Source organism: Empidonax traillii, unplaced genomic scaffold (assembly GCF_003031625.1).
Source record: "Empidonax traillii isolate 1590-97213 ecotype Southwest subspecies unplaced genomic scaffold, ASM303162v1 scaffold129:size1329583, whole genome shotgun sequence".
NCBI lineage: Eukaryota > Metazoa > Chordata > Aves > Passeriformes > Tyrannidae > Empidonax > Empidonax traillii.
In genome coordinates, this window is record NW_020955322.1 from 18,467 (window position 1) to 46,395 (window position 27,929).

Genomic DNA, 27,929 nt, shown 5'->3' on the forward strand with positions numbered 1-27,929 from the left:
TTTGGCTCTAGTCAGAATGTTCTGATGCATCCTGTGCTATTTTTAGTAATGTTGATTATCCTTACCCCCGTTTCTATTGTAAAACAGAATGATGTCTTTTTACTGGTACATACTACTTTCACACATGGGTTCAGTTTCACCAGTGATCAAAACCAGATTGTTCAGTCGTGAGGACTAGTTTAATCTGAGTGCTGCTGGGCTAATTGGAGTGGACTAGTGGATATGTGTCTTTCTTTTTCTTATACGTGTTAATTAAAGTGTAATTTTAAGTTGGGCCTTGTCTTCCTGTTTGCTTCCACAGAGAAGGGGCAAAAAGGGCTCACATAGTTCTTGACAGGTCCTGAATTTGGTGGTTTTCTTGGCAGAACTATTTTCTCTGTAGGGTGTATTTTGGGGGCTGCTTGGAGTGCATTAGGTAGAGACCTGCTAGGAATGGGGTTAATCCCAGGAGCATCAATGGACAGTAGAAATCTCTCCTCAGAGCTTCCAGCAGTGGCAGGGAGATCAGCCAGGTTCTATGTTGACACAAGGCTTTTCCCTGTCATTCTGCAGAGTGTGTCCCGTATTAGCCAAGCTCTAAACAGCATTACTAGGTGCCAAACACATTTTCTGCAGCTCTATGAGAAAGATTTCGAGTGGCTATTTATCACTCTCGTTCACTGGCCCAATCAGACCCACATTACCTGTACAGAAAATTGACTGGGGGAGGATAATTCTTTACAGCTTTTCATGAAAGAAACAGTTAATCTTATCACCAGACTTAGTCTTTATGTCTGTTTATGGTTCTTCTGCTCATGACAGTAGGAACATGTGGGGCCCCAGGAAGTAGCAGAACTCTGGGAATATTTTGAGAGGTGCTACTGTGGTGAATGTGAGAACCTTAAATGCAGGGTAATTTATTGAATGATTTTTAGCAAATCTTGGTCTTTAACTATAATTATAATCTTCACTGAGTCCAGATCGAACTAGTAGTGAACTCCAATCCAAACTATTTTTCAGTGATGGGACAGATCGAGCGTGGGTTTCGAGAAAATTCATGTGAGCACATCACAGCTAACATAATTTTGAAAGTACATGATATGAACTTCTTGCTACTGTTTCTGTTAAGGCAATGAATGGTTGGGTGAAAGCGCATTTATATGCATCACCTGGCTGTTTTCATTCTGGTCAGCATTCAGGCTGTGTAAGCTCTAATGCTTCGCCCATCTCTTATATGTAAAGATAGTTTTAATCGGTAAGATAACCTTTACATTGATTAATCTTCTTGTGCTCTTTGTTTTTCGACCTCCCTGATTGTATCACTTGCCTTAATAAAAGGTTTATTTCTCCTGAATTCCTACAATTTCTCTTGAAAACCTTCTAGTTCTAGTGATCTATGATGGACTAAGAATATGATTAAGAACATTAAGTAAAGAGAATTAAAAATGTTTTGTAAGGGAAGAATAAAAAGGAAGGCGTCTTTGAATAAAGCCTTCTTTAATAGTTTTTAGAACTCCATTCTAATACAAGTGCTCAAGGACATAATTGGCAATATATTTAACAGCAAGTACAGTCTCTTCACAGGTTGGCTTTATCTGAGATTCAGGGAGAAGAAAACCATATCTACCAGTGTCCCGGAGCTCAAAAGTGAAAGAGTACTTGATGCCTTGATCGTAAGCCCAGTCGTCAGAGCCCCCTGCAGCAGGGTCTGTTGGTAAAGAAATGAAACAAAGATTAACTGAGAAAGAGTGGCTATGCATTGAAATGGGAAATCCTTTGAAGTCAAGTCAGGTAACCAGAAATGCAGGAAGGACAGATAAAAAGAAATATTTGGTGAGCTGATTGATTTATCCTGCTCATGGAAAAGCTTCTGGGATTTTAGGCTATTTATGAGCTTCATTCCAGCTGATGTGTGCAAGCAAGTGTAAATAAGCTAAACTCTTCCCTCCTTGTCACTGTTGTGAGGAGACCACAAGAGAAATGTCTAAGGAACAGGAGAATGGCATGGTTGCATGGGGCTGTTTAGTAAGGTTTGTTATCAGAAGCAAGTAGCCTCTCACTGGGTGGCTTTTTGAAGTTCATGCAGATGGGAAAGAGCTGCAGATCTGGGATATCAGCTCCATCTTTTTCTTCTGAAGGAATAATACTCTCCCTTTCCAGTAGTTTGGTACAATAGACTATTTAGGAAGAGAACAAGAATCACTAGAAAACTTCATTTTATAGTCTTAGTAACACTTAATATAGATTGTTAGTATATTTAGACCAGTACTTACAGATTGTTTCAGCTCCTGGACCGTACGTATATTTGGTTTTGTACAAACTGGCCAGCTCTTTGGATGCAGCACTAGCAATGGAATTCTGTAGGAAAAGAAAAATTATAAATGCAGATTTTCAGAAGCTTTCTGAGTGCATCTAAAGCAAACACATTGTTAAACAAACTGAAAAGCCATGGTGAAAAAGTTTTTATTTGAAAACTGTTGTTAACCACTCAGTGTGACTAGGTGTCAGTAGCTGACAAGGCACAGCTTGTCCTGCTGTTGTGGAAAGAGCTTATCAGTAAAGAAATTGTTCTCCAAGCTTTAATGGAGTGTGATCCAGGCTGTGTGTTTATTACTGTAGTGCTGTGCAGCTGCTGTACAGTCCAGTAGAGTTCGTACAGGTAAGGGGACAGTAGGTAACAGCATTTTCTAGATGTAGAAGAAACTTCTGCAAGGTTAAAACTAAATAAGGAATCTTATTTAGAGATAAGAGAATCTTAGAGAATAGTCATAACTTGGTACAATAAATTGTGAACATACAATAGCCTTTCTTTTCCTTCTGTTGATGCCACTATAAATTCAGAGTAGAGTCGACTCAGTCAGGGAAGTTGAACAGTGACATAAGTGGAAGCAGATTAAAGTCTTATTAACAATCAGAAAAGGCATAAATTACCCTGGAACCATATGTAGTCTCATTAATTTCAATTCATTTCCTGTGCTCAGAGGGGCTCATTCAACTCCCACTGGTTTCAGTGAGGGTTGGATCAGGCCCATCAATAGTACTGTGAAGCTTTGTATATTTGCATTAAGAAAATTACAGACTTTTCTTTGGAATGTGTCACTTTTCCAATTCTTCATTATACAGCATGTTGGTAATAAAACATGAAAACTATTACTAACAGATGATAAATATGAACGATTTTTGAAAGCAGATGTTCAGTATAAGAATAAGCAATGGGTTGCCATATCTCTTTTTATAGCTTACAGCTGAATGGCTTACTATTCCAGGAATTTCCTCAAGCCCTTTCCTTCTCTGTAGGTTATACTCTGGCTTACTTCCCAGTGGAAGATATATTGTAAAATGTTCTGTGTTCATCCTTATGCTTCAACTGTTCCTGTGAAGTACTCAAAAAGGCATATTTGACAATGTGTTTAGAAAATCTAAATTAACTGAAAGAACTTTCTCGGCTTCTACAAAGCAGCATCAAAATGTGTTTTTGTAGAATTGCAAGTGTTTCCCCATTTCCAGATGTTTGGTTTTGAAAATTCTAGAATTATGGGAATTTGCTGTAGGAATTTGTGGTCATTTAGCACATGAAGTATATTTAAACAAGGCAGACCAAAGTGTACTTGAAGCTTGTCCTTCCACTTGTAACTGGCTGTACCTGAATGTGAGGTTTGGTTTCTGGCCTCTCGATTGCACAAATACAAGCAATTGTAGGAAGAATGTTGGTGCTCTGCATTTCACAATCTTGAATTCAGAGGAATTGGAGTAGCTGAACTCTCTCCAGTGTTGTTTTTGTTGTTGTTGTTGTTTGGTTGTGTTTTTTTTTAAATGCCTCCACAAGTTGAATTTTCTAAAATCCATAATAATTTTTAACACATGTTCAGGGAACTGTAGAGGTTGGAGACTCCTATCTGCTAGTGATACCATGTTTTCTTCAGCCATCTGTTGTTTGTAATATACACATTTAATCAGCAGCTGAGATTGGGTCAAATCTTCTCTCAAAAGCAAATGAATTTTTAAAGTAAATTGATTCTTCCTCTTTTCAAATATATGGAAAGTGGAAATAAAATTTTGAAAGACAGTCTGATACTACCTACAGACCTGCTGGTAATTAGTATTTGTTGTCTCTTTAGTAAACCGCATGACAGGGACAATAGAACAGCAGAGCTGCTCTTTGGGGCTGTTTCACCCAGGGCATTCCTTTCACTCAGCAGTCAAATGATGGCCTTAAATCATATCAGAATAGATACCAGAAAAAATATGTCAGGAAATCTTTTTACTTGAGGGATTTTTTCATTATTGACCAGGAAGTTGTAAAAAGAGAGATTTGTAAAAAGAGCAGTTGAGATTTCCAGCTGTTAAGAGCTTAGAATCCCAAAAAACAACCTCTTCAAGCTCTCCAGGTTGGAGATGGAGATGGTATTTTAAGTTACCCTCTCTAAATGAAAAACATGACTGAGCATTTATGACTTCATCATGAAATGAAGCTTTATCCAAAGTTTTGATATATTCTTTTTTTCCTTTAAGTGAATCTACCATTTGCTTTGCTAATAGATTTACAGTCAAAAACCTAAAGGTAGAAAAATAAATTTCAACTATATAGGAAGAATGCCACCTCTTAATAATAATAATAATAATAATAATAATAATAATAATAATAAACAGCAGGAATAATAAATATGAAGTAAATACTTGTGTGTATAAATACAAAATATGAGAAAAATGTGGGGTTTTTTTTCAAAATAGCTCAATTACTCAAAGCAATCCATAAAAACGAAATAGTCTGAAGATTTATGCAGGGGTATATAAATAAAGCCCAACGTTTTCCAAAAGGTTGAAAAGTGGTTTGGGTTTTCAAGCCTAAAAATTATTTAGAATACACCTGTAGGGAGAAACACTGTTTTCTTTTTTACCTCTGAGGATACTCTTTGCTGTCCAGTGATTTTCTACATCTCTTGGCACAGTGGGTTTAACTGAATTGTTGTGGTTTGTTTGGGGTTTTATACCATTAAGAATCCCTCTCTTGCAAGGAACATTATGCTGAGAATTATAGTAGTAGAGAAACAAGTGGCGCCCTGAAGTCCAAGATATAACTCCAGAGTAATACCTTGTAACTGGGAGCAGAAATGGCTTTTCAGCTTCTGACTCACAGCTGAGCTTGCAGAGCTGGTCATTTCAGCAGAAGGCATTATTCCCTCATCATCCATCTGTGTTTACACAGCAATTACTAATATTTTGCTTGATCTTGTGTACAGAGTGCGTGGGCCAGTGAGACTGCAGTTATGTTCTTAGTTGCCATTATCTTAGCTAATTAACAACCTTTAAATGTATTTTTACAGTTATTAGCTTTTAATGAAAGGTATGGTACTGGCCTCTCTTTCTTGCAACATCTGGACCTTTGAACTAACAAGATAAATTATCAGGCTAAGCATCTTCTGTGTGTTAATAGATAATTTTTATGGGAGCATCACCCTCATTTTGTTCTTGTATCATCAGGCTGGGTTTGCCAGCAAACTGTGGCCATTTAGAAACACTCCAGGGATGCTGATTATGCAGCTGCTATGTGGACAACTCCTTTTGCCCTCACTATCTGACAGTGGTCTGGAGAAGCCTTTTCACTGCTTGACTGGGCCTCTTGCTCTCTTCCCTCACTGGATTGCAAATTGATTTTCCTGAAGTGGAAAACTGTATTTCACTTCACCTTGATCTTGTGTGCTTTACTTGTTAAGTAAAGTGACCCTCAACTTCCTTTGTAATGAAAGTCTGAAAATGTGGTATTTGCAAAGTGAACTTTAGCCAAGTGAATCTAAACCTCTGAGGCTTCTTGTTTTGCCAGTGAAAACAGACTCCCCCCTCAAGAGTCCACTATGATGTATAATTTAGTTCACTATTCTGTTGTTGCTCCTGGTTAAGCATGTGCTCCAAGAGCCCAGGGAATCCAGCCAGTGAGGACTTCAGTAGGATTAAACTTTTTAGTTTAAAAGCCTGTTTCTCTGTTACAGTCTCTTAAAGTGTTTAAGAAATCAGTCCCTGGTGAGAGGGTTTCCAGTGTGATCGAGTTAAGGTGCATGTGCCCTACATACATTACTGGAGACTCTTGTCTGTCAGCCAGATTCACACATGGACTTCACCTGGAAGAGGCTGCTACTAGAAACATCCTTTTCACAACTGTAAAACTGCCAGTACAGAACACTTCTATTGTGGCAAACTCGATAGAGGAGCTGTGAAGCCAATTTCAAATATTGCTTTGCTGCCAATTTTCCTGTTTATTTGCTTCCCGGTTTACGTTAACAACATTTATGTGTAACAATCACTGTAATACAATCTGAGCATTAATGCAGATACAACAGCAGCAGAGGTTGCAACTCCTCATTGGCATGTCTGAGTCTCGTAGGTGGTAGGATTTTTGCTATTCAAAAATTCTTACCCACAGGTGTTCATATATCTTAACCATGTTCAGGACTTCACAACCAGGCATTAGGTTAAATAGTCTGACTGATATTTGCAATGTCATGCAATATGTTTGAAATTCACTCTTGCAGGCTGCACAGACTGGGCATATCTTCACTTTCTAATACATCCTTTTTTAAGCACTTAAGAGGAAATTAGGTGCTAGACCAACCCAATATGGAAGGTGAAATTTGGTGAGTTGAAACAGCAACCAATGGGGTCAGTATGCATTCAGGTAATAAAACCTGAAATTATCTTGCATTGGAACTGAATGTAATATTCTGCAGCCTGTGAAACAACACACATACATTAATCTGACAGGGAGTATGAGCTGGCTGCACACATGTATCTGGTGCTGAGTTCATTACACTGAGAGATGGAATTGAACCTGAAAAGGAAGGGAGGGCATGATGCACGTTCCTCTGCTCTCTCAAACCATAGTTCAGAGCCAATTCAAACACAAATTGATAAAGCTAGATTTGTCTGAAAATGAGGAGAGCACAGGGTGACCTAATGGGAAGCTAAGACCAGAACATGAACTGATTAAAAAATATGGCTAAACTGTTTATGAGAAGTGTGGTTAAATACAGAGTTCTTTATTGCAAGAGGACAAAAATGTGAATAGCAAAATAAAGATGAAAATAATCTTTTTGGGGTGTGGAGAGGTACTGCTTTTGCCAACCATGTTTTTTAATTGTGAAAAGCTAATGCTTCTCTTTTCTCTAGGAGAGGGATTCAAGTGTTCAGGGTAATACTCCAGGGTATGGTAACAAATGAGCCAAGAGGATTATGAAGAAGACAAAATGTGATTCACCAAAAGGAGGACATATTTCTTTCAGGGTGTCATCACAAGAATATTGTGTAACTTCTGAGAAATTCCTGACCTAGATTTTTCCTGTCTTGGGTGTTTTTATTTTTGTTGTTAAAGTATTGTTTGGATAACAGTGAAAGTTTTGTGCAACACTGGGGTTGAGGGGATAAAAAAAACAACCCTGAATAAAGGGAGGAAAGTTTTGGGAAAATCCTTGTGATTGAGAACCTCAGAGATCCTCTTGCGTCTAAGGAGAAGAGTAGGGAGTCATGGGAAGGAAGGGGCATACATGACTGTGATCACATTTTGCACTCCAGGCCTGGCATGGTTGAAGGGTAGTTCTAATACTGGGCTCTCAGTAAGTTGTAGTAACTCCAAGGTGTTGTGATTTGCTGCAGCAATGCAGTGGAGAGCAAAGGGGTTCTCTGAGTTCCCTGTTCTGTTCTACCTGAGAAATCAAAACAGTTTTAAGCCTTTTGGTGGCTTCTTGAGGCTGTGAACAGAAAACGTCCTTTGAGCCCCAAGGACATGCTGTTCAGTACCCCTGCAGGAAAGGAAGGTACAGGCATTCTCTGCATCTTTCTCTTCTTCAGACTTAGTGTCATCAATCTCAAATTACTCAATTTTTGCAACCTTCTATATCTCAGGCACTGAAATGCAACATAAACCCCTTGGTATTATGCTACCTTTAATTAAATATAATGGAACAAAATGTTATTAATGATAAGCAGACATGCGAGGTTTTGATTAGACACATGTCCAGTTGATTTCTGAAAGAGATAAGAACTTGCAATGATATTTCCTTTAATTTATTAGATCTATCAGAGTAAAAATAACATCTAAGATAAGATAATGGCACTATAAATTTTGTTTCTTCATTTACAAAATGATTTATGATTATTTTATTTGCCCAAACAATATCTATTAAAAGTTAAGATTCTCTTTCTTCAGCATTTCTCTAAATTCTAAATCTAAACAGGACTTCTAGACATGAAACACAGCAATTTACATATAAAATAATACCTCTTTTTGGAGCTGTCTCACTTTAAGCGAGTACAATTCTTGACTGAAAATTTTTAATTTTCTTTAGTCACAGCTTAAATGAATGTGTCTTAGTTATTTGAACTAACCTGAAAAGCTGCACTTTTGAACCTGACCCAGAGCCTGTGGAAGTCAGCTTTTCTATTTAATTCACTGACGTTGGAGTGCATAAGGCCCTTTCTGTTTAATTATCCCAACTGCAGGCCGTGCTGATTGGGTGATACTCTGATCTCATTCTCCAAAAGGACTTTTGGCAAGAAGTCTTCCCTTCTTAAAATCGGATACTGCACAAGTTAAACACCTCTAGGATCCTGCCGTCTTTCTGTTGGGATCACAGGTAGGGGAAATAATTTCAATTAAGATGTGAAAAACACTCATAGGGTCACCTTGTCATACTGGTGAGATTTGTGGTTTCTTTGTAGTGGAAAATAATGGAGCTCCCTCTGAGATCAATGTGACCAATTTAAAATATAAGATAAAGGGGTGTTGGAAAGACTAATATACAAAGCAAAATCAAATGGTTGAAGAGGAATATATGCCTGCATTCCTGAGCTATTTATTTCTTATGCTCTATGATAATAGCAGAATTATCTTCTATGGCAGAAAAGGGGAGTTTTAAATCATAAAAATTGTAGCACTTCAATATGGGGGATTCATTAAATTTTACTGTGTATTAGACTAGAACACTGTAATATACAATTTTAATTTAATAAAAGAATGTTAAAGCTTAGCAAAACACACAGGTTCTTTCTTATTGGTAAGGACTGTTTTAGTAATGAGCTTTCAGTGTTAACTTTTTCCATTTAATACTGTGAGAAACTCACTGTACTTTTAGTTATGTTTTATCACATTTGCTCTTGATTCAACAATTGGGATGTCATACAAATTTTTAACAAATGGGAACTTTGTGATCTTGACGACAAAGCAGGGTTTAGTTCTGTTTTATTACTTGAGACTAAACTGCAATGTGTGAAATATGAAGCTTTTGTAAAAACTGAAGACAAGAAATTACTATAATTTCCTGGAATAAATCTGATTACAAAATTCCTGGAATATAAATTAAGAAAACAAAATCTTGATTTTCTCTTTTAGGCTGTAAAAAATCTAACAAGAAACTTCACTCTTGGCCCCAGTTTTTATTTGTGCTTCAGAATCAAGACATCTATTTGGGAGCAGTCATAAATCTGTCAAACCTGCACAGCAGAGCAACACACAGTGTTGTTGCCTTGGACTTTTGGCATCATCCCGGAAAGAGGGGGAATCAAAATGTGTTTGTTTTGTCTTGCTGTGTTGTTTTCCCTGCCAACAGCTTCTAATTGCTAGTATGCCAGATAAGTGAAGTAATTCAGTTATTCATGAGTGTTTATTCTTGGCCTATAAAATGTTTACAGCTTTTATACACATTTGATAGTTCTAACCCCTCTATCTGTTTTTGAGGATAAAGAAAATTTATATTCCAGACTTTTGTTATCTTACTTAATTGGCATTTGGGTGTGACCTTTCTCTAGAATCAATTAAAGAGACATTGCCCTTTAAAAAAATTACATTCATACTCTCCTCTTGCAAATAAAATGTGTGTCTAAATCCAGGCCTCTTGAAAAAGGCCTCAGAACTAAAACATTTTAGCTGTTTTGTATCTAACTGTTTTCAGTTATATTTTTGACAACAGCTGCCTCATTGTCCTGAACCTGTACCAACAGTTTAAGCGTTTTACTTCAGTGAGAGCTCAGGTTCAGCAGGAAGACAGAGATCCTTGCCTGCTGTTGATGGTAACAGTTGTTCCATTTCGTAGTTATTACAATCTATCAAGCTGTTACCTTGGCTTACAGGGCATAATGTTTCTATGTCGTATATTAAAGCTACATACACAGCAATCCCTGGAGTCAGGAAGAAGCAGAGCTGCACAGCAGAGTGGATTTCTGTATAGCGTGACCTGTACAGCGTGGAAAATTAAATAAGGCCCTTAAATTTAACCTGTGCCATCATAGTTTCCCTTGTTCTTGCTGAGAAAGACTAAAACATTTTAAAAAACTGGCAGTACAGATTCTTTCCAGATAATAAAGAAAGTGCTTGAAGTTAAATGGACCTCAAATAGCAAGTGATGATTTTTACTTATTCTTTTCATTAAGTCAAAATGACAAAGAGACTTACCAGTTCCTGGTAATCTGATGGCAGTGTGTAAGTATATGAATAAGGAAACAGTAGCAGCTGGGAATAGGAGTGAATCGTCAAGTATGCCTTGATTGTAGAAAGATGTTCACGAATAAAATCAGCCAAAGCCTTGGTCTCCTTTTCAGACTCAGGTGCAGAGCCACAGTAAGTGGCAGAACAAGGATTTTTTGAGGCCCCGGTAGCTGAGAAGAAAGGTGAGTTTAATGAGTATTTAATGAACAAGTTGCTTGTTAGAAGAGTCATGTTACACCACTTTAGTAGATAAGCCTTGGAAATCCATCTAACACATGTGTCATATCAGAGGAGGGAATATTTCATGGGATAGTTAAGGCACTGGAAAACATGTCATATATGTAGAGTATGCATAGTTGGAAGAGCATGAGTACTGATGTAGAGCCCTATACTATGGAAGTGATTTGGGATATTGATTTGCTTCAGTGCTTAACAGTCCTCTCCTTGCGTATCTCCTCCATTTCTAAGGCACTTTCAAGAAACAGACAAGTGGAAACCACTCAGAAGAGACCCCTCTCCATGAAAGAAAGCTCTTCTTGTTTCTTTTCTGAACTCATAGCAATGTGTGCATGTGTGTACATGTATGTATGTGTATACATGTGTGTAAGTATATATGTGTGTATATGCATGTGTGTGTGTGTAGGTATGTTTATAGAAGAAGCCATACTGATGATGCTAGTAGCCAAAGTCTCCTGTTTTTTTCTGCCCAAAACTGCTCCAAAAATTGAACACAAGCTACTCCACAATGCTACATTGGTGGTCTTCACACAAGCTGGAGCTGGACCAACCATCAGGTAGGGAAAACCCTTAATTAAATATATTGGCTGTTGCACTTCAGTATGAACTCTTGCAACTCTTGTTAGAAGATACTTACTGCACCAGCCAGCATTAAAATTCCTGTTGGGATCTGTACCATAGCAATTGCTGTTGGCATTTTTAGAGCGAGTCTTTCTCCACATGCGGTCCTGAAATAGAATAATAGATGAAAAATAAGAGTAAGTTCTAACAGTTGATTTTCCAACAACACTGCAAAAAAAAAAAAAAGAATGTACTTACATTCGTCCAAGTGTAAATGTAGCCATCAATGTTAACAACAGGCAAAACATAAAAGTCCAACTTGTCCAGAAGTGTGGTCATGACAGTGTCTTTTCCATAGGTCTCAACAGCCTACTTTGAGAAAAGTAGAAAAAGCTGATGATGTCTTCATAAATCTGTATCTCCTGTTTATATATATAAAGGCCTGGATCTGGATCAGGAATTAATGAATGTAGGCAAAGTCATCCAGGTCACTCCAGCATGTGAGATGGCACCTCTGTGTTACTACATGTACTGAGAGGATTTACACCTACTCAAACCAAAGTGTTGTTAGAAAGTCATCTCATACTGGTAGGTGGGCCCACGGAGCACAGCTGCTGCTGGTGTCAGGTACACCCATGAATTAAGTGACCAGACAGTGAAAATGACAGCTGCAGTGATGTGAATTGCTGAGAGAGAAATGGTAGCGCATACTGTCTGCAGCCTTATTAGGCTCTAATGAAATCACATTCCCATTGACTCCACTGAAATGTCACTTTCAATTTCCACTGCTCCCTACACAAACCGCATGCCTGTCTGATAACACTGAGATTGTACTGGCCACCGATGCCTCTGCCAGCATGGCTCACTCACGTAGTTTGGCTTTCCTTCACCTGGGTTTTAAATTCCAGCTGCTGCTTCTGGTTTGTGTTTGTATGTTTGTTTGCTTTAATCTTCAAGCAGAAATTCTTTCAAAATTTGAGATTGAATCAGTAAGTTGTCCTACTAAATTGATTGATCTCCCCCAGCTGAGGCATAATACACCTCTTCTCTGTTAAGACTAGTATGTAGCATATAACTCACACCTGCTTTATATTGGTGGTGAGGAGAATAAAAAGATAAAGGAGATAACATTTTTTAATTCAAGGCCTGAAGTATCTAGTATCCCAGACTGAAGTGAAGATAATTTTACCTGTGCAACACTTCCCTGAGTATGGTTTCATATTTTAGAAACCATTCTGCACAACTTGAAGTGGCAGCTCAAAGGCACGTATATACATTTCCTTCTTCCCAGAGTTTAGGGAGCTTTGTATACACTCTTCTTCCTCTCTTGGGTACATTTCCTCAGTGCACCCTGTGCTGAGCTGAGGGTAGATTTCCACCCTCTCTCCTTACTGAGTAAAGCTGGTTGTGAGGAATACAGCACCAGATACTGTAGGAAATCAGCTGAAGTGCCTTCAGATGCCCTCTGATGTGCCCTTGAATTTCCTTATTTCTTTCATGACTGTGTACACAACGTATTTTTGTGGTGTTAGTAGACTTGTTTGCTTTTCTCTCACCTTTCCCTGGTTATAGATGCAAAAAAGAATTTACAAACTGTGTGAGTAACCCTTGTAGTAGTTAGTACCTCTTACATGTTTCAGGTTGTCTTACACTGCTGAAAGATTACAGATTCAAGCACTAAGATTGGGTTTAAGTAGTTACACCTTAACCCTCTGAGGTCAGAGAAGGGATGTGCACACAGGGATTTGGAGGTAAAAAGGCAATCTGCAGTGCCCTCAGCTCTTGCTGCTCACATAAGATTATCTTAAACATAGTTACATTTTGTAAAGTACTTTTTCATCATTACGCTTACTGACCTCTTTCACAAACCACTGGCAGAAAGCAGGGCTGATCCACTCTCTTGCATGAAAACCACAATCCATAAAGATGGCTTTCTTATTTGGACCACTTTTTCCCATCTAGAAGGAAAAAAAAAAAACAAAACCCCACACCTGAGTCTTGAGCAAAATAAGTTGTATGCAGAACAAGTCAGTCAGCTTGCTGCTCCCAGCTCTAGCTGACCACGATATTCAAGCTAAAACAATACTCTTAATAATTTCATTTTTATTAATGTAGATAACCTTCCCCCAAATTATTTGATTATTCTGCACTGTTGATTTATTTCCTGTAGTGTTTCTAAAAGTTGGTCTTATCTGTTTGAATATGTTATTGTACATGCTTATTAATTTTTGGGCAAGCACTCTTTATCCTTTCACCTTTATTTAAGTAATTGCCTTACTAATTCATAAATGTTACGAAAAAAATGTGGTTTAACCCCAGCTGACTAATAAGCTCCACTCAGAGAAAACTTGTGGGCTGAGATAAGAACAGTTTAATAATGGAAATAATAGTAATAGTAGTAGTAGTAGTAGTAGTAATATCATAGCCATATGATCTGGGATGTCTCTTGGGTCATTTGGGGTCACCTGTCCTAGTTGTGTCCCCTGCCGGATCTTGTGCACCCCCAGCCCCTTCATGGTGGTGTGAGAGGCAGAAAAGGCCTTGGCTCTGTGTAGTCACTGCTCAGTGATAACTAAACATCTCTGAACTATCAATGCTGTTTCCAAATCAGCAGAAATCCAAAACAGCCCCATACTAGCTACTGAGAAGAAAAATAACTCTACCCCAGTTAAAACCAGCTCAAAATTATGGTGAAGATACAAACAAATGTGTTTCCTATTGCTAGAGTCTGATATTTCTAGATCCTTTTAGAGTAAATGGTTTTACAAACAATAGATGGAGAGAACATAAAGGTAGATGATCATTCAAATAGCTCTCAGGAGTGTGATTGATTTATAAGCCTGAACTTCTAATAATTTATTATGTGCCTAAAAAAAAAAAAAATCATAGTAGAGGTAAACAAAATATATTAGATTTTCTGCAAAATATCTAGTATTTTGTTAGCATCATTGGTGTTTCAATTGACATCATAAACTTTCAGAGGTTAATAAGGGAAAAGTCTGGCATGAAGAAATCAAAGCACTTACTTTGAGAAGGTACATTGGCCGTCCTTCATATGTTTCCCCAATTACACTACGAGAGACAAGGTCTGGGTTCTGAGCAGCAATATCAGCAGTCCAAGCAGCTATCTATGCAATAAGGAGGTTAAATTTATTGAGTGTCTGTTCCTTAAGTCCAGACTAATTAATTTACAGACTTTAAGCTAGGACAGTCCTTCTGAGCACCTAATGTGGCCTAATACTTAACAGAGTTTGTAGATTTCCTAGGACCCACTGCAAAGATGTGAAAAGTGACATGGCCAGGATTATATGTCAGGAAAAATGAGCATGGCTGTGAAAAAAAGGAGGAAGCAGGGGAGAACTTAGCGCTGTGAGATGAAGGCCTAGAATTGGGGCAGGGAATGGAATCAAGTTGTTTGGCAGAGGAGATGGGAGAAGTAGCAAAAAGGAAAGAAGAAATTAGTCATGAAGCATCTCAGCCTGGTCATTGGATTTCTTCCAGAAGCTCCTTGCAGCACTAGGAGCAGAAACAGAGGAAATAAGTGTAGGAGGATGGGTTACACAAACTAGCTCAGTAATGAGCAATAAAGGAGAAGAGGAAGGAGAGTTTGGAGGCATTATCATGCCAACAGATGGACCAGAAGAGGAAAAGGGAAGAAGGCAGGAAGCACATGAAAGCCACTTTGACTACAGAGGCCAAGGTACCAAGCTGACAATGAGATAAAATTCTAGACTGTACCGTGTCCCAGTTGTTGTACTTTTCATAGCTGTGGCCGGCAGCACGAGCTTGGCTGTCAAACTGGGTGTCCAGCGCAGCCTGCAGGTTGTCAATCAGAACTCTGGAATAAGGCACCATGAGGAGTGTAAAGAGAAACATACTATAATCTAGCAGGAAAGTAAGACATTTAAAGGTGTTCCTGGAATTAAGGCCATGTGGATTGTGAAGTGAAAGGTGAGCAGGTTGAAAGTAAGATATATTAGGTTCAAGTTTCAACCTACTTCCTGCCTCAGTCTTGCCACCAGAATGATCAGGGAGCAATGGGCTTCTCCCAGTTAACACCTGCCTGCTTACTCCCATACTAGCAAACCTCCAGGGTGGCAACAGTTTGATTTAAGAAAAATGGCAATGCTAAGATAGAGTTTGTCTAGAAAATGAGCTCTGGGCTGATCTCATGTTGCCAGATGCCTCTGCCTCAATAGGAAAAGGGCTCTCTCTTGAACTTTTGGTAATGGAGGGAAGTTAAACTGCAGCAATGTTTCAATCCCATGCAGAAACCCATGTTTTGCTTGATGAAATTCTCTGTCAAACCTAGCTTCCAAAGTTTAGATGTGGTTTGACTTCTCTATTGCAGGGGCATTGTCCATCCTTTAAGCTACTTTATTGAGTGTGAGGTGGGCTACTAAAGTTGAACACACAATGGCAAGAAAACCCCAGCATCATGTCTGGATTGTTTGGGTCTCTCCTGTTCACCTTTCCCTGGGGCTGACACAAAGGCACAGCTCATCACTGAGCATACTCTTGAGAACCTTTTGCTTATATTTCAACCTTGGCCATCAAAAAACGAAGTCCTCTTGTTTTTCCAGTGCCTGTCTTAACACGTTTACAAATCTTGCTCATCCAGGATATGTACCTGGTGATTTGTGACTTGGATAGAAGAACAGGAGGCCAGTTTGTGAGGCATCACCAGCCTTCAGAACAAACAGTGCAAATGACTACATTGACATGTCACGGCACTGCAGCTGCACTTCAAAAGAATTATAACATCTTGGGTTGTCACAAGGACAACCCACTCAAGTTTGTCAGGGTCAGCTTCCAGACCCTTGTGGCCTTTGTTGCAATCAAAAGATTTGTGCATGGACCTGAGGGAGTTCATTAATATTATAGGAAAGCTAACACATGTAGAGTAACTCCTCCATTGCTACAGAGGAAATTCCACTAAAAATTGGATTTCTGTGCTGTATGTGCACTGTGGCATTATTGAAAATTATTTATTCCAGAGTGGTTTTAGATTCTGTTCTCACAGCAGCATCCAAATTAGTCATGATTAACACGAGGCCAGTAAATTTAGGATGGGTTACCTTCGGATTTATCAGATCGTAAAAGTTATGTTTCATGAGGACTGTGTGGTGGCCTATGAAGGAGCAACAACAATGGGGCTGAGAGACAAAAACTCTACACTCAGCCAAATGAAATAATAAACATTTGATCAAATAATACTGACTTTCACTGTTTGAGTACACGATGCTGACAGATTACCCTTTAGACATCAAAAAAGCCTGTTAATGAGGCTGGGCAGAGCCAATTTGCAATGCTCAGGTGGAGTGAAAGGAGAAATGAAGACAGAACAACCCCCCTCCACTCCATCTGAAAGTCAATTTCTCTTCCTCAGTTAATGCTTACATAGTGATTGGGAAAGCAGGACCAGGCAACTGCTTATTCTCCTTATTCTTCCGTTAGTGCTGCTCACTACAATGTTTCTGTTCTCAGTGATGCATAATGTGCCAGTTTGCTCTGTTCCCTCCACTTATGCTGCAGTTGTATTTGATCGGCTCATGGCTTTTTTACTTCTAAGTAAAGATACAACTAAAAGCTCTCTCTTTGGAGAGATCCTTGCTGTGGATCTTCTGTGGGACTTGAGAAAGCCCAAGATTTTTCTGGGAATCTGTTCTCCCCACTTGCTTGGCCTTTCACCTTGCAACTGTCTCCTGCGTGTCACCTGTTGGGTTTTTTTGGCCCTCTGCCTGTTGTTCTGCAACTTAGAGAACTCACTGGGGAGCTGCTCATGGTGGCCCTTGGGGCTCACCATTTTCTGGCTTCAGTTCCCTCTTAGTATCATTCAAACTCATCTGGTGTGCTTTCTGGCTCTTTCTAGACTTCTGCTGAATTTTGTCTTTAGTGGGAAATCTTTCTTGTCCTCTCCACACTGTACTGCAATGAGCTTTCACCTCAGGGAAATTTCTGGTAGTGCATCTTTGCTTCCTGTACCTTGCCTCTGTCAACATTTCACCTCAGCCCTTCAACACATAGTGATTACAGTCCATTTGAACTATCTTAGGAAAGCTGAACTCAGTAGAGTCATCCACAGGAGGGCCGAAGTTCCTGACAGGAAAATCAATTGACCAATATGAAAAGCTCAAACACATTCTCCCCAGTGTTTAGTTCTCTTCCATTCAAAATACAGTAGTGAGAACGAACTTACTGATACTCCACTGCACTTTCCTTCAAAAGTTCTTCAACCTCAAAAGAATTCTCAGCTCCAACTCGGAAATCAACTTGCATTTTTGGCCTTACCAGAGTGACAGAGTCTGGCTGCCAAAAGTCAACCTGAAAGAAGGGCAGATGAATACATAAGCAAATAAATATGTCCATGTGGCTGTGATTTTTAGGTTGGTGTATGTGTGATGGTGATGTCGATTGTGATTAAAAGATTGAATTTCATTCCTATTCTGTTACACTGATCAGACCTTGCTTGCCAGAAGTATCAACCTAAATTTTAACTGGAAATGTAAAAGAAGTTGGGGCTTCTTAGTCATGAACTATGTGTCATCAAGTAAGGTGATTGTTCCAGAATACAGAATTACATCAGTCCTGACCGATTGCTTTGTATAACAATGGTATTTCATGGATCTTTGCTTAAAAGAAAAAGAAAACAAACAATCCCTTTATTCTACACACTTTAAAGCAAGCATGGTATGTATTAATTTTCTTAATATTGGCAGCACCATTCCAATAGCTTGTTCTTCTTCAGAATACTGTTCCAGCATGCTATACTAGCCTGTTGATGATAGTTCTCCACATCTGTACTTCATTAAAAATACTCTCCTTTCATCCTTCAGATAATGGTGTCTTTTTCACCAACAGCTATTTTACAACATCAAAGCTGAAGAGAAATATTGAAAACACATTTTCTGTCTTTATAGTTTTTCATCATGTCACTGTGTCATCATATATCTACATCAAGGTCAGTGAGAAACATGCAACTTGGAGAGAAAGGAAGTTTTAAAGGAAAGCCAGAGGAGGGAAAACGACTTGAGAGACTAGATGCCAAAGAAAAGTTCAATTTGTTGGGAGTATGAATTTCTATCCTCTTTGCATGAGCAAAATGTTTTGCTTGTAATGGTAAAAGTTCTGGAAGTTAGAGTTTCCATGATTTATCTAATACATTCTTGAAAGCACCCCACACTGAATACAAAATTTAAGATTTATTTTATTGATAAGTTCTAATGGGCACTTTGATATTCAGGCTGGGTTAACCAGACTTTCTAGGAAGGTATTGAAATGTATTTGTAAAGCTTTAGTTTTATTATCTTGTCCTATTCCTTCTGAAGAAACACTCAGCTGACTTGAACTGAATTAAGATTGGGTCTTTAATTCAGTAATATGAATTTTTAAAAAAAGCTGAATGTTAGTTGAACAAAAGGAGAAATGTTTCTTTCAACTACAGTATAACCACTTCTCCAGGTTCTTTACCTGCATGATGCTGGCAAGGGAGTTGAGGATTTCCACCTGCTCATCATTCTGTGGAATCACACGAAACACCTTCTGTCTGGAAAAGGAGAAAAAGATTGGATTTGAAACAGGTAAGTCAATTGAAAGGCTTATGCTCATGCAAAAAACCCCATGCAAATATAAAACTTGATGTCTGTTCTTACCCATCAAAGGAACGATCCTGCAGATGAGCAGAAACAGATGCAGCACCTATGAGAACCAAGAGCGCCCACATTTTTTTAAAGAAAAAGTAAATGGGTTTTCATTTCTTTCAGGCTGCTTTTATAACCTGTTTTGTCCTGCCTTTTATCAGTTATACACTAGAACAGCACACTGATCAACTGATAGATTATTCCCTTGGCCTTGTTTTATTTGCATACTATTTATAGTGTGTGTTTTACTCTACACCTGTTAAAACAGCTGAAGGTCTCATGGGGGCCTGGCTAAAGAATCTTGCAATTTGAACTGGATAAACTCTTGATACGAGAGAGTGAATTTAATTTACGTTCTTATTTTCTGGTTTATGTGAGATTTGTCTAATTTTTTAAAATAATTTTGTTGCTGAATTAAAACCTTTATAATTTTTTTTTGTTACTTTATGTAATGGTAGATGTCCATCAGGTGCTGTTGGAGCATGTCTGATCTTAATCACAATGTCCCTCTTCCTGGATTATATGGGCTGACTTTCACAAAGGAAGAGGAAACACACTTGGGATATACCAATTATCTTTTTTTTTTTTTTTTTTTTTTCCCCAACAGAGAAGGAAAGTACTTATCTGGTTCTTTGCCCAGTGATTTCACTGAAACTTAGGTCAGATGTCTGCAGAACTGAAAGTATAGAAATTTTTAACAGCTAGAGAAATTTCTAATAGTAGTACATATACTTCACATAATACAATCACTGATTCTTGCACATTCTCTAATTTAAGCATGTATGGAACGGAGGTAGGTATAAGCTAAGCAATCCTGTGGGCATTACATGCAGGCTAAGAAGATCAAATGAAAGGTAAGTCATAAAAAAGCATTTTTAGTTTTACCTACAATGTTTTGCCTACACTGAGAAACAATAGAGTATTTGCATCACTGCACTTGCATCTGTTTAGTTTTCATAAATGAGTACTTGGCATTAAATGTAACGTTAATTGTCTGTTGATGCTGCATCTTGATGTGAGTGATGTTTTCAACAGGGAGCCTCTAAATGAATTAGTGTATAAATAAATAAAGAATAGAATTTATGAGCTCAGTTCTGTCTTCATTATGCCTAAGTGACCAGACAAATTGAAGTGGTTCAGACACAGAAATTTCTACTAATATGCTTATCATATAATATGTGGAAATTTATTAGAAAATTAATATATATTCATTTCAGATTAAAAAATGTAGTTGCAGTTTCAAAGTGCAGAAATTTGAATTGTCAATGAGCACTTTAAGAATGAATGTGGAATCAGACTGTACCTAATTATTTATGAGGTCCTCTAGAGTCAACTCAGTGAAGAAGCCTTAGATACAGAATAGCTAGAAATATATTTTTAAATCAGTGTATCAAAAAGGCAGCAGTTCACGCTGAACACTATGACTGATGATGAATGTTTTCTTATAAGGAGACTCGAAAACTATACTGAGCCTACTTATAGGGAACTGTCTTTGTCAAATCATAGTGGTTTGAACTTAGTTTGCAATTAATGACCTGGTTTGTAGCATTGAAGACTCTTGCCCAGCAATAATCTGACTTAGAGTCAAGTCTTCTAAGAAGGATGACATCAGGAGCTATTCTGACCAAGTGCCAAAACAATACTGCAAAATCTTAAGAAGTTTCAATTTAATGATGAGGAGATCTGCATTACCAGATGAAATGGTCTTATCCCTTGAAGACAAGTGCTAAGACCATAATGTGGAGATGATTGCTATTTTGTTTGTTTGTTTAATGTTTGTTTATTTTTCTCCACAGTCACTGATGCAGCATCAACTACTGAGCTGGCAAGCATTACTGAATACTAGAATTTGTAATGATTCCATTGTTTCCATCCCGGACTAGGTCAGAAAAAAACAACGATCTGGAATCCTACCTAAGTGATTTATTTTGCATCTCAGGATTGATGGTAATTTGTCAGATTAGTTCATAAACTAGGTCTAAATTGTCTTGTCTTTTTAACTGTATAATATAAATGTTTAATACTTGTATGATAACGGGGCAGCATAAGGATAAATAAAATAGCAAATTAAATTTGCGTAAGCCATCTGTTCTTTTTAGCATCTGATTACAAGCCAACAGCACATCAGTTGGCCATGGCTGAGTAAATATTGGCCTTATCACAGAGAGCTTGGATTACCTATGTCTTTGAAAAGGTTCAGAAGGAAAAATCAATTTTTGTTTAATCAAGAAAGTAACAAAAGCAACGGAGTCCCAAAAGGAGAATGTGTGGTAATTTCCTTTAGGACATGTATTTTGTCTTAGGGTAAGCAAAACAAAAACCCAGTGTCAGCTATGGCAATTTTTTTGCAGTTTGCTTTTTAGATGATTAAAAATACAGCCTCCTATGATGTTGTCGCCCACAAAGAGCATTCCCTGTTAATAATTGGCTATATTCCGGTTGAAGTAATATAGTAGTAATATTACTCTGTAGTAATTTCTTATTTCAGTTTTTGGAATAGAAATACTCTCATACTCCACTTTGAAAAGCTTATGAAGGCTAACCACAGAGTGATAAAAGGAAAAAATACACATCAGTGTTAGCATTTCAGAAGCATCCTTTATCCTATGAAGTCTTTTATCCCATTTTTATCAAACTGAGTCCAAAAGTCCAAAGATAAATAATATCTTTCTATGAGTTTCAGTAGATACACATTTCCTGAATCTTATAGTTTGTTGATCCATATTTTAAGAAGTCCACAATCTTGTAGTCACAGAATATTGTCAGTTCTTATAATCCCTGATTGACAAATTTATATTCTTAATGTTGTTTGATATATATTATGTTCCAAAAGATCAACAATACCTAAATCCTAACATGGACTGCAGTCCAGGCACATGTGTTTGATGTATGGGGATCCTCTTATGATCATTTATTTCTTAAGGTAATATATGCTAACCTTAGTTTTGAAAACTAATACTATTGAATATATTCTGAGGACCTTTGAGAGTACTTTGAAGAGGCCAGGACAAGCAGAATCTGCTATCCAGCATGTGCTCCAAGCTTTCTTGGTACTTTCTCTTGATTTATATATTATTAACATTGCATCTTTTAATTCATCAAAGGCTTTTTCAATTGTAGGGCCCTGGGACATGTTCATATGCTACGGTTTCGGTAGCTTTGTGTAGGAATCTTCTTTTTTTTATTATTTTTTCACACTTGCAGATGCTACTTAACATGTGAGCAGGTAACAGATAAGGAGAGAAAAGAATGGAAGTAATGAGATCTAGGATATGGAGCAGAAAAAAAAGGCAGCTCTCATGACTTTGGGATGTGTTTGTACCACTGCTATTGACTCATCAGGTGAGAAACAGCAAAACTTGTAACTGTTCTTTTGTAGAGTCAGTGGGTTCTTGCCAATGTATCTCCTGTGACATAGATACCATATTTTTACTGTTGACCTATAGTAGTCAGATTAAGACTGTGGTATTGCAGCTTCATTATACGAACTTGCTTAGGATTTTGAAAGTATTTTATTACCGTAGCTGGAAGCTGAATATATCATATACATTCAAATTCTTATTTGTTTGAAAAAAGCGTGAAATACACTAATATAGAAGAAGCGGAAAAGGTATTTGCAGTTCCAGAATTCCCAGAAACCAAGAATCAAGAATCTGTTTAGTGCCAAACAGACAAAATATATTTAAGGAAACAGTGAGAAGAACTGACCTCACACCCACTGGTTATGGAAATCTTCTGCTTAATTAGCTTGTCCTTAGGCTGAGCTTTCTGTCATGTACAAGACTGGCTGGTTCTCATACTCAGGCCTATTCCATGGCCTCTGTAAGGTTGGCAGGGTCATGGCAGGACTCAGCCACAGCTCAAAGACACACAAAAGCATAAGGTCCTTTCCCTTACAATTTTTAAGGTGCTGAGATCAGCATGTGGGAGATTATGACTACAGCAAAAAAAGCCATAATCTAAAAAAGTACATAAGTAACTGGACACTTGGTGCTCTGATTAATAGAAGCCAGTTGAAACTTTCAACTCCTGTATTTGTGCAGTATCTGTCTAATGGGTCTAGGAGTTTCTCTTCTGATGTGGATCAGCACATCGTTAACACTTATATAATGTCTCCAACAATGCCAGAACCAGATGCTGGTGAGATGGTGCTAGAATTATTCTGGAACAAGATACAGGAGTATCTGCCCACTGCTGAGGCCTCTTCAGGGTTTCTAATTTGGATGGTTAGCATGTTGTCTTTCTCAGTATTCCCCTAGTTCCCAATTCTGGGCTCTGCAGGGGCTGAAGGTAAATCAGACTGTTAGTGTGCTCTCATCCACTTCCAGTTTTAACAAAAGGATTTAGACTGACAGATGAATCTCCATTTCATCCCACTAAATATGATCCAGGTAGTGATGCTATATTGGTGTTAACAGAGCACAGCAGGATCACCACTAGTGGGAGTGAAGACAGATGACAGATTATGGGAGAGTCCAAGACACTTTAAAAAAAACATCAACAAGGAAGGTTCAAGGAAGAGAGTGGATTGAGCAGCTTGATTCCACCCTTAGGCCAAACTGAAATTCTTTTCACAGATTGCTGGATAATTTACTGTTGTTTGGCTTTTTGTATGTGATGGCCTTCATGGGTGATATAAATCATGAACATTCTTCTCCTGTATGGCTTGTTTTTCATCTGCAGACTTGATAAACTCTGAGCTTAGGGCTTGGATAGTTGCCTTCAACTCTGAACAATTTTAAAATCCAGTGCCCTTTGCTGAGAGACAGATTGTATCAACAGCAGTTACACCTGGACAAAGGTCAGGGAGTCCTACCATTTCAGAAAACCAAGACCATTTAGAAACTAATGAAGTTTCTCTAATAAAGTTTACATCTAAGTAACCCAAATTCATAAGCTGCAGAAGATGGATAAGCTCCACTGTAACCAAATAAAACTTTCGCTATTTCTCTGGCTTCTTCTGTAACAAAACATATACACTAAAAGATCATTAAAATTAGTTTTTTTCTTATTTTCTAAAGGAGTTTGGAATTAGATTTCATATTTCATATTGCAAAAATGAAACAAACAAACAAACAACACAACACAACAAACCAAAATAAGGATGTAAAAAAATACCAAACAAAAAAATTTGAATAGATTCTGCACATCAGTTTGTTCATGTAACAATATGTTCCTTTTCAAATGACTCATGGTTCTTAATTGATTAGAAGTATTCATAAAATCCTTCCCAAAGCAATAACTGAGCTAATAATCTATACTTGGACAGCCTTATTAAAACATGCTAATTGCAAAAACTGTTGTGAGAGCTCGCTCATTACAAGAGTATAAGGTAGCAAATTAAGCTGAATGAATTAATCTTGGCACTCTTTGTTCTTCTATGAGCATGTAAGTAAACAAAGCTCAGACTGAGCAGGGAACCTGTCTGATTTAAGCAAGTATATTAGCTATTTGTGAGACATCACAGGGAAAAAATTAACAACAAATCAAATTCATGCTACTGAGGTGTGAGGAACCAAATCTGACTGAGGTAGGGATTTTTGCCCAGGTGATAATTCCTTTTATGATAGGAGTTCAACTACAAAAGATGAAATTGGACTTTTATAGAAATTATTAATTTGCTATTCTCCAGTAAACAGTAGGCTTCATGAAACAAAGGAAAACATACAGAGTGCAAACAATTTCATCTTGTAGCCATAGTCAAATCTCACTTTCATAAATTTATCTGAAAATTATTTCCATTGGAAAAATCTCTGTTAAACTTGTATGCAAAAGACTTCAATGAAGGAAAAACAAGCAAGCTGCAAACCATAACACCATTCTTGGGAAATATTTTTGTCTGTACACATGGAAATGTTTAGGCATCACAGATAAGATAACTGCTTTAAATTCAGTGTCCAGATTCTTCTGTATTACACCCAGGCAAATCTGGATATTTAAATTAAATCATTTTGCTTTTTTTGCTTGGTAAAACATGATCAAAACCAAAACAAAACAAAAAAAACCGAACTCTTTTTACATGCTTAATTGGAAACAGTTTGTAAGTCTGAGTTGTAATACAAAAATACTGGTCCAGTTTTAGACAAAAGCTTTTTGTTACTAATTTATCTCCGCATCTTACTTATGTTTCTCTGCATTTCCCAGCTTCCAACCCTGAAATCTGATCTGCTAGGAAGGAATGAAGAAGAAGTAGAGAGAGAGAGACCACACTTTGATCCGCTGCCTCCTGAAACATCACAGCTACCTGAAATCCTTTCAATTTCTGTGAATTATTTAAAATATTTTCTTTAAAAAAATATATATTTTGATGTGGAAATGTTGCCGTAGTGTCTCATAGAAAAGGTGGAAAAGGTATCCCAAGGCCCCATACCGTATTCTGCAGCTGGTATGTCACACCAGTGATGTTCTGTGACTAAGGACTCCAGCCCTGGAGCAGCTCAGGTGCTCGTTTGATGCAAATGTCATCAGGAGATCTGGTCCAGAAACCTGGCCAGATTAAAAAAATAATTCAAATATGTAAAAATATGGAATATATATATATATGCTATTTTTCCCCTATAAAACCCCATAATACTCCTACCTTGAGAAATTTCATAGTGAAAGATGATGTTCCTTCCCTGTTGTGCTTAGCTGTTTTTTACTACTGTGCAACAGACTGCTTGTAGAAGGGCTGGGGAATTTTTTCCTCTTGGTTTACTGCCAAAGATCTTCCTACCTAAGCAGAGCTGACACTTGGTTTGTTCAGGATGTTGCAGTATGTTGTATGTCAGACATTTGATTTTATTTTCTCACTGGAAGGCTTACATCAGAAGTTTGGGATTTTGCTTGTTTCTGATTAATACACAATTTTTAATTAAATATTTTGCTTCCTTTATGCTACCTTTGTATTTTCTGAATTAAGTCAGTTGCTGGAACTTCTCTCATATTTGAAGAAACTGGTAATTCTTATTCCATCAGGGAAATAGGAATAGGTCATGATGTTCAATACCTCCCACTCACTGAATAACAAGCTTCTGGAACCTTAACTAAGAGATTTTGTCATGAAACAAAGGTGATTAGTTTGGCTTATTGCAAATAATTTTGGATTGAATTAAGAATTTATGCAGAATGAAAGATGAGATAGTGCTCTCTTCATCAACTTTCTCCTTCATTATATTCTAAGATGGGACCCTAACATCCAAAATAGTTAGAATTGTAATCTATCTGTCATATTTCATTAGATTCTGATATGAGTGATGGGTGGATGGAAGCTGGACCACTTTGTTCAAGGAAGATTCAGCACATTTTACAGGGAATTTGCTTGGAAGAAAAACCATTTGTTTGGAACCATTTCATATCACCTCTCCTTTGAAGCTCATTCTTGTCTCTTCATAGCCACAAAAGAAAGGAAATACCTCCTTGCTCATTCTTCTCACACACCTAAAGGCAAGCAAATCCTGGTTTAGTCATTGCACTCCTCTGTAGTTGCACAGGAATGTGTGGTGGAGCCATTCACTTAAATGGCTGTTTTACTGCTGCTTTTCCTTTGGGACCAAAGAACCACAGAAAAAATTGGGAACAGATTGAAAGTCAGAGGCTTCCTAGACCTACTAACAAAGAGCAGCACAATGAAAACTGGGGACCTTGAATGATAATAAAATAACTGAGTTGGTAAAAACTCAACTGATGGAGCTCTCATGTGAAACATATTGTGTCTACAGTGTTACAGGTCATTTCCTTTGCCTTTCTCTATAAACATGTTTTTCAAATTGGTTTCAAGTTGGTCCAGCTGCACAGTATATTGAAAACATATTCACGTGACGGATAACTAGCAGCTGTTGTTGGAAAATTGACAAGGCCAAGGGTAGTTGTTGCTTCGGAGGATGAACTTGTGCTTCCAAGCAAAACATCTTCCTCGGTATTTTGCTTCTCTATGAGGTTTTCATTGCAAAGGCTGGGCCAGTGACTCTAAGAGGTCCCTTTCTTTCCAGCCACAGCTCTAGCAAAAGTAGCCAGACCATATAGGAAGCAGATATCCTGCTGATTTCTGTGATATCCTGGTGACCCATTGGTCAAAGCACTGAATGACAGAGAAAAGGTGTTCTTAATCTCTCTGCAGTTTTTCTCTCTGTTAAAGAAGATACTGTCATTTGTTAATCCTGGCTCTGATTTATTCCTACCCATAAAAGTATTTCTGTATTGAAGATTTGGTGATAGTATTCGTAGCAATACACACGCTTCCGATGAAAGTCTGTGTTCCAGAGGTGATCTAATCCATTTAATCGTGTCCTATCTCTTCCTCCTATCTCTTCAATTCAGACTTTGTTTTAACGTTTTTATCTCCCCCAAATACAGTTTGGTTAAAATATAGGAAAGCTACACTTTTCATTACTAAAAGACATACCGTTTTTCTTTTTTTTTTCTTTTTTTTTGTTTGTTGTCTAAAACATGGCATACTTATCCTGAGGAGAGAAAAACACCACAAACCATTGAACTGGCAACATAAAATTCATATTTTGTATTTAAATCTATCAAGACATATACTCCTTTATGTTTATTGCTGTTTTGATCCTACAAGTTCCACACAATTCACGTTGCCTGTAGCTGTCAAATACCATACAGCTTCCTTAGTTCAAAAAACAATTATTGAGAAGAGTGATTATGAAAGTAGTAATTTTCTCACTGAAGTTATTTTTCTATAATTGAGAGTTATGCAGTAAGAGCATTGTGTTTCTCTATTCCCCTTCCCCCCCCCCCCCCCCCCCCCCCGTGTAATCTACAAGGAATTTTGATTTATGCCAATTTTCTTTTATAATTCGCTCTGCCCTGAGGAACTGCAGTCAGGCAGAAGGCTATGAGACTGCAAGAATGGAAGTTTATAAATGGAAGCATATATAAGCAACCTGACAAACAGAAAGTCTTTAAACCCCCCCCAAAATCTGCAATTTAAATAGACTTGTACCAGGAGTTCTTAAGCTTGTGGCTGGGCCACATGGCTAGAGGATTGCCTCGTGTAGTCTGTTTATGTCCACTCAGAAACTGTGCTGACCTTCATTCCCTTT

General features: G+C 37.8%; 1 protein-coding gene and 1 long non-coding RNA gene across 2 annotated transcripts; one reads left to right on the plus strand and one right to left on the minus strand.

Moving 5' to 3' along the window:
- Positions 1–1,257: 1,257 nt before the first annotated feature.
- Positions 1,258–19,231, minus strand: LOC114057377 (carboxypeptidase B-like). The gene is made up of 11 exons (XM_027883580.1): positions 18,901–19,231; positions 18,719–18,794; positions 17,448–17,572; positions 14,987–15,086; positions 14,275–14,376; positions 13,105–13,206; positions 11,507–11,617; positions 11,325–11,415; positions 10,418–10,620; positions 2,253–2,337; positions 1,258–1,687 (listed from the first exon to the last, which is right to left on the minus strand). Exons 1-11 carry the CDS (start codon positions 18,969–18,971, stop codon positions 1,500–1,502), a joined length of 1,254 nt encoding a protein of 417 aa, XP_027739381.1. The 5' UTR covers positions 18,972–19,231; the 3' UTR covers positions 1,258–1,499.
- Positions 14,371–26,171, plus strand: LOC114057378. The gene is made up of 4 exons (XR_003571203.1): positions 14,371–18,209; positions 18,710–18,828; positions 22,093–22,230; positions 25,033–26,171. It is a non-coding gene; the product is annotated as an uncharacterized LOC114057378 (long non-coding RNA).
- The last annotated feature ends 1,758 nt before the right edge of the window (positions 26,172–27,929 follow it).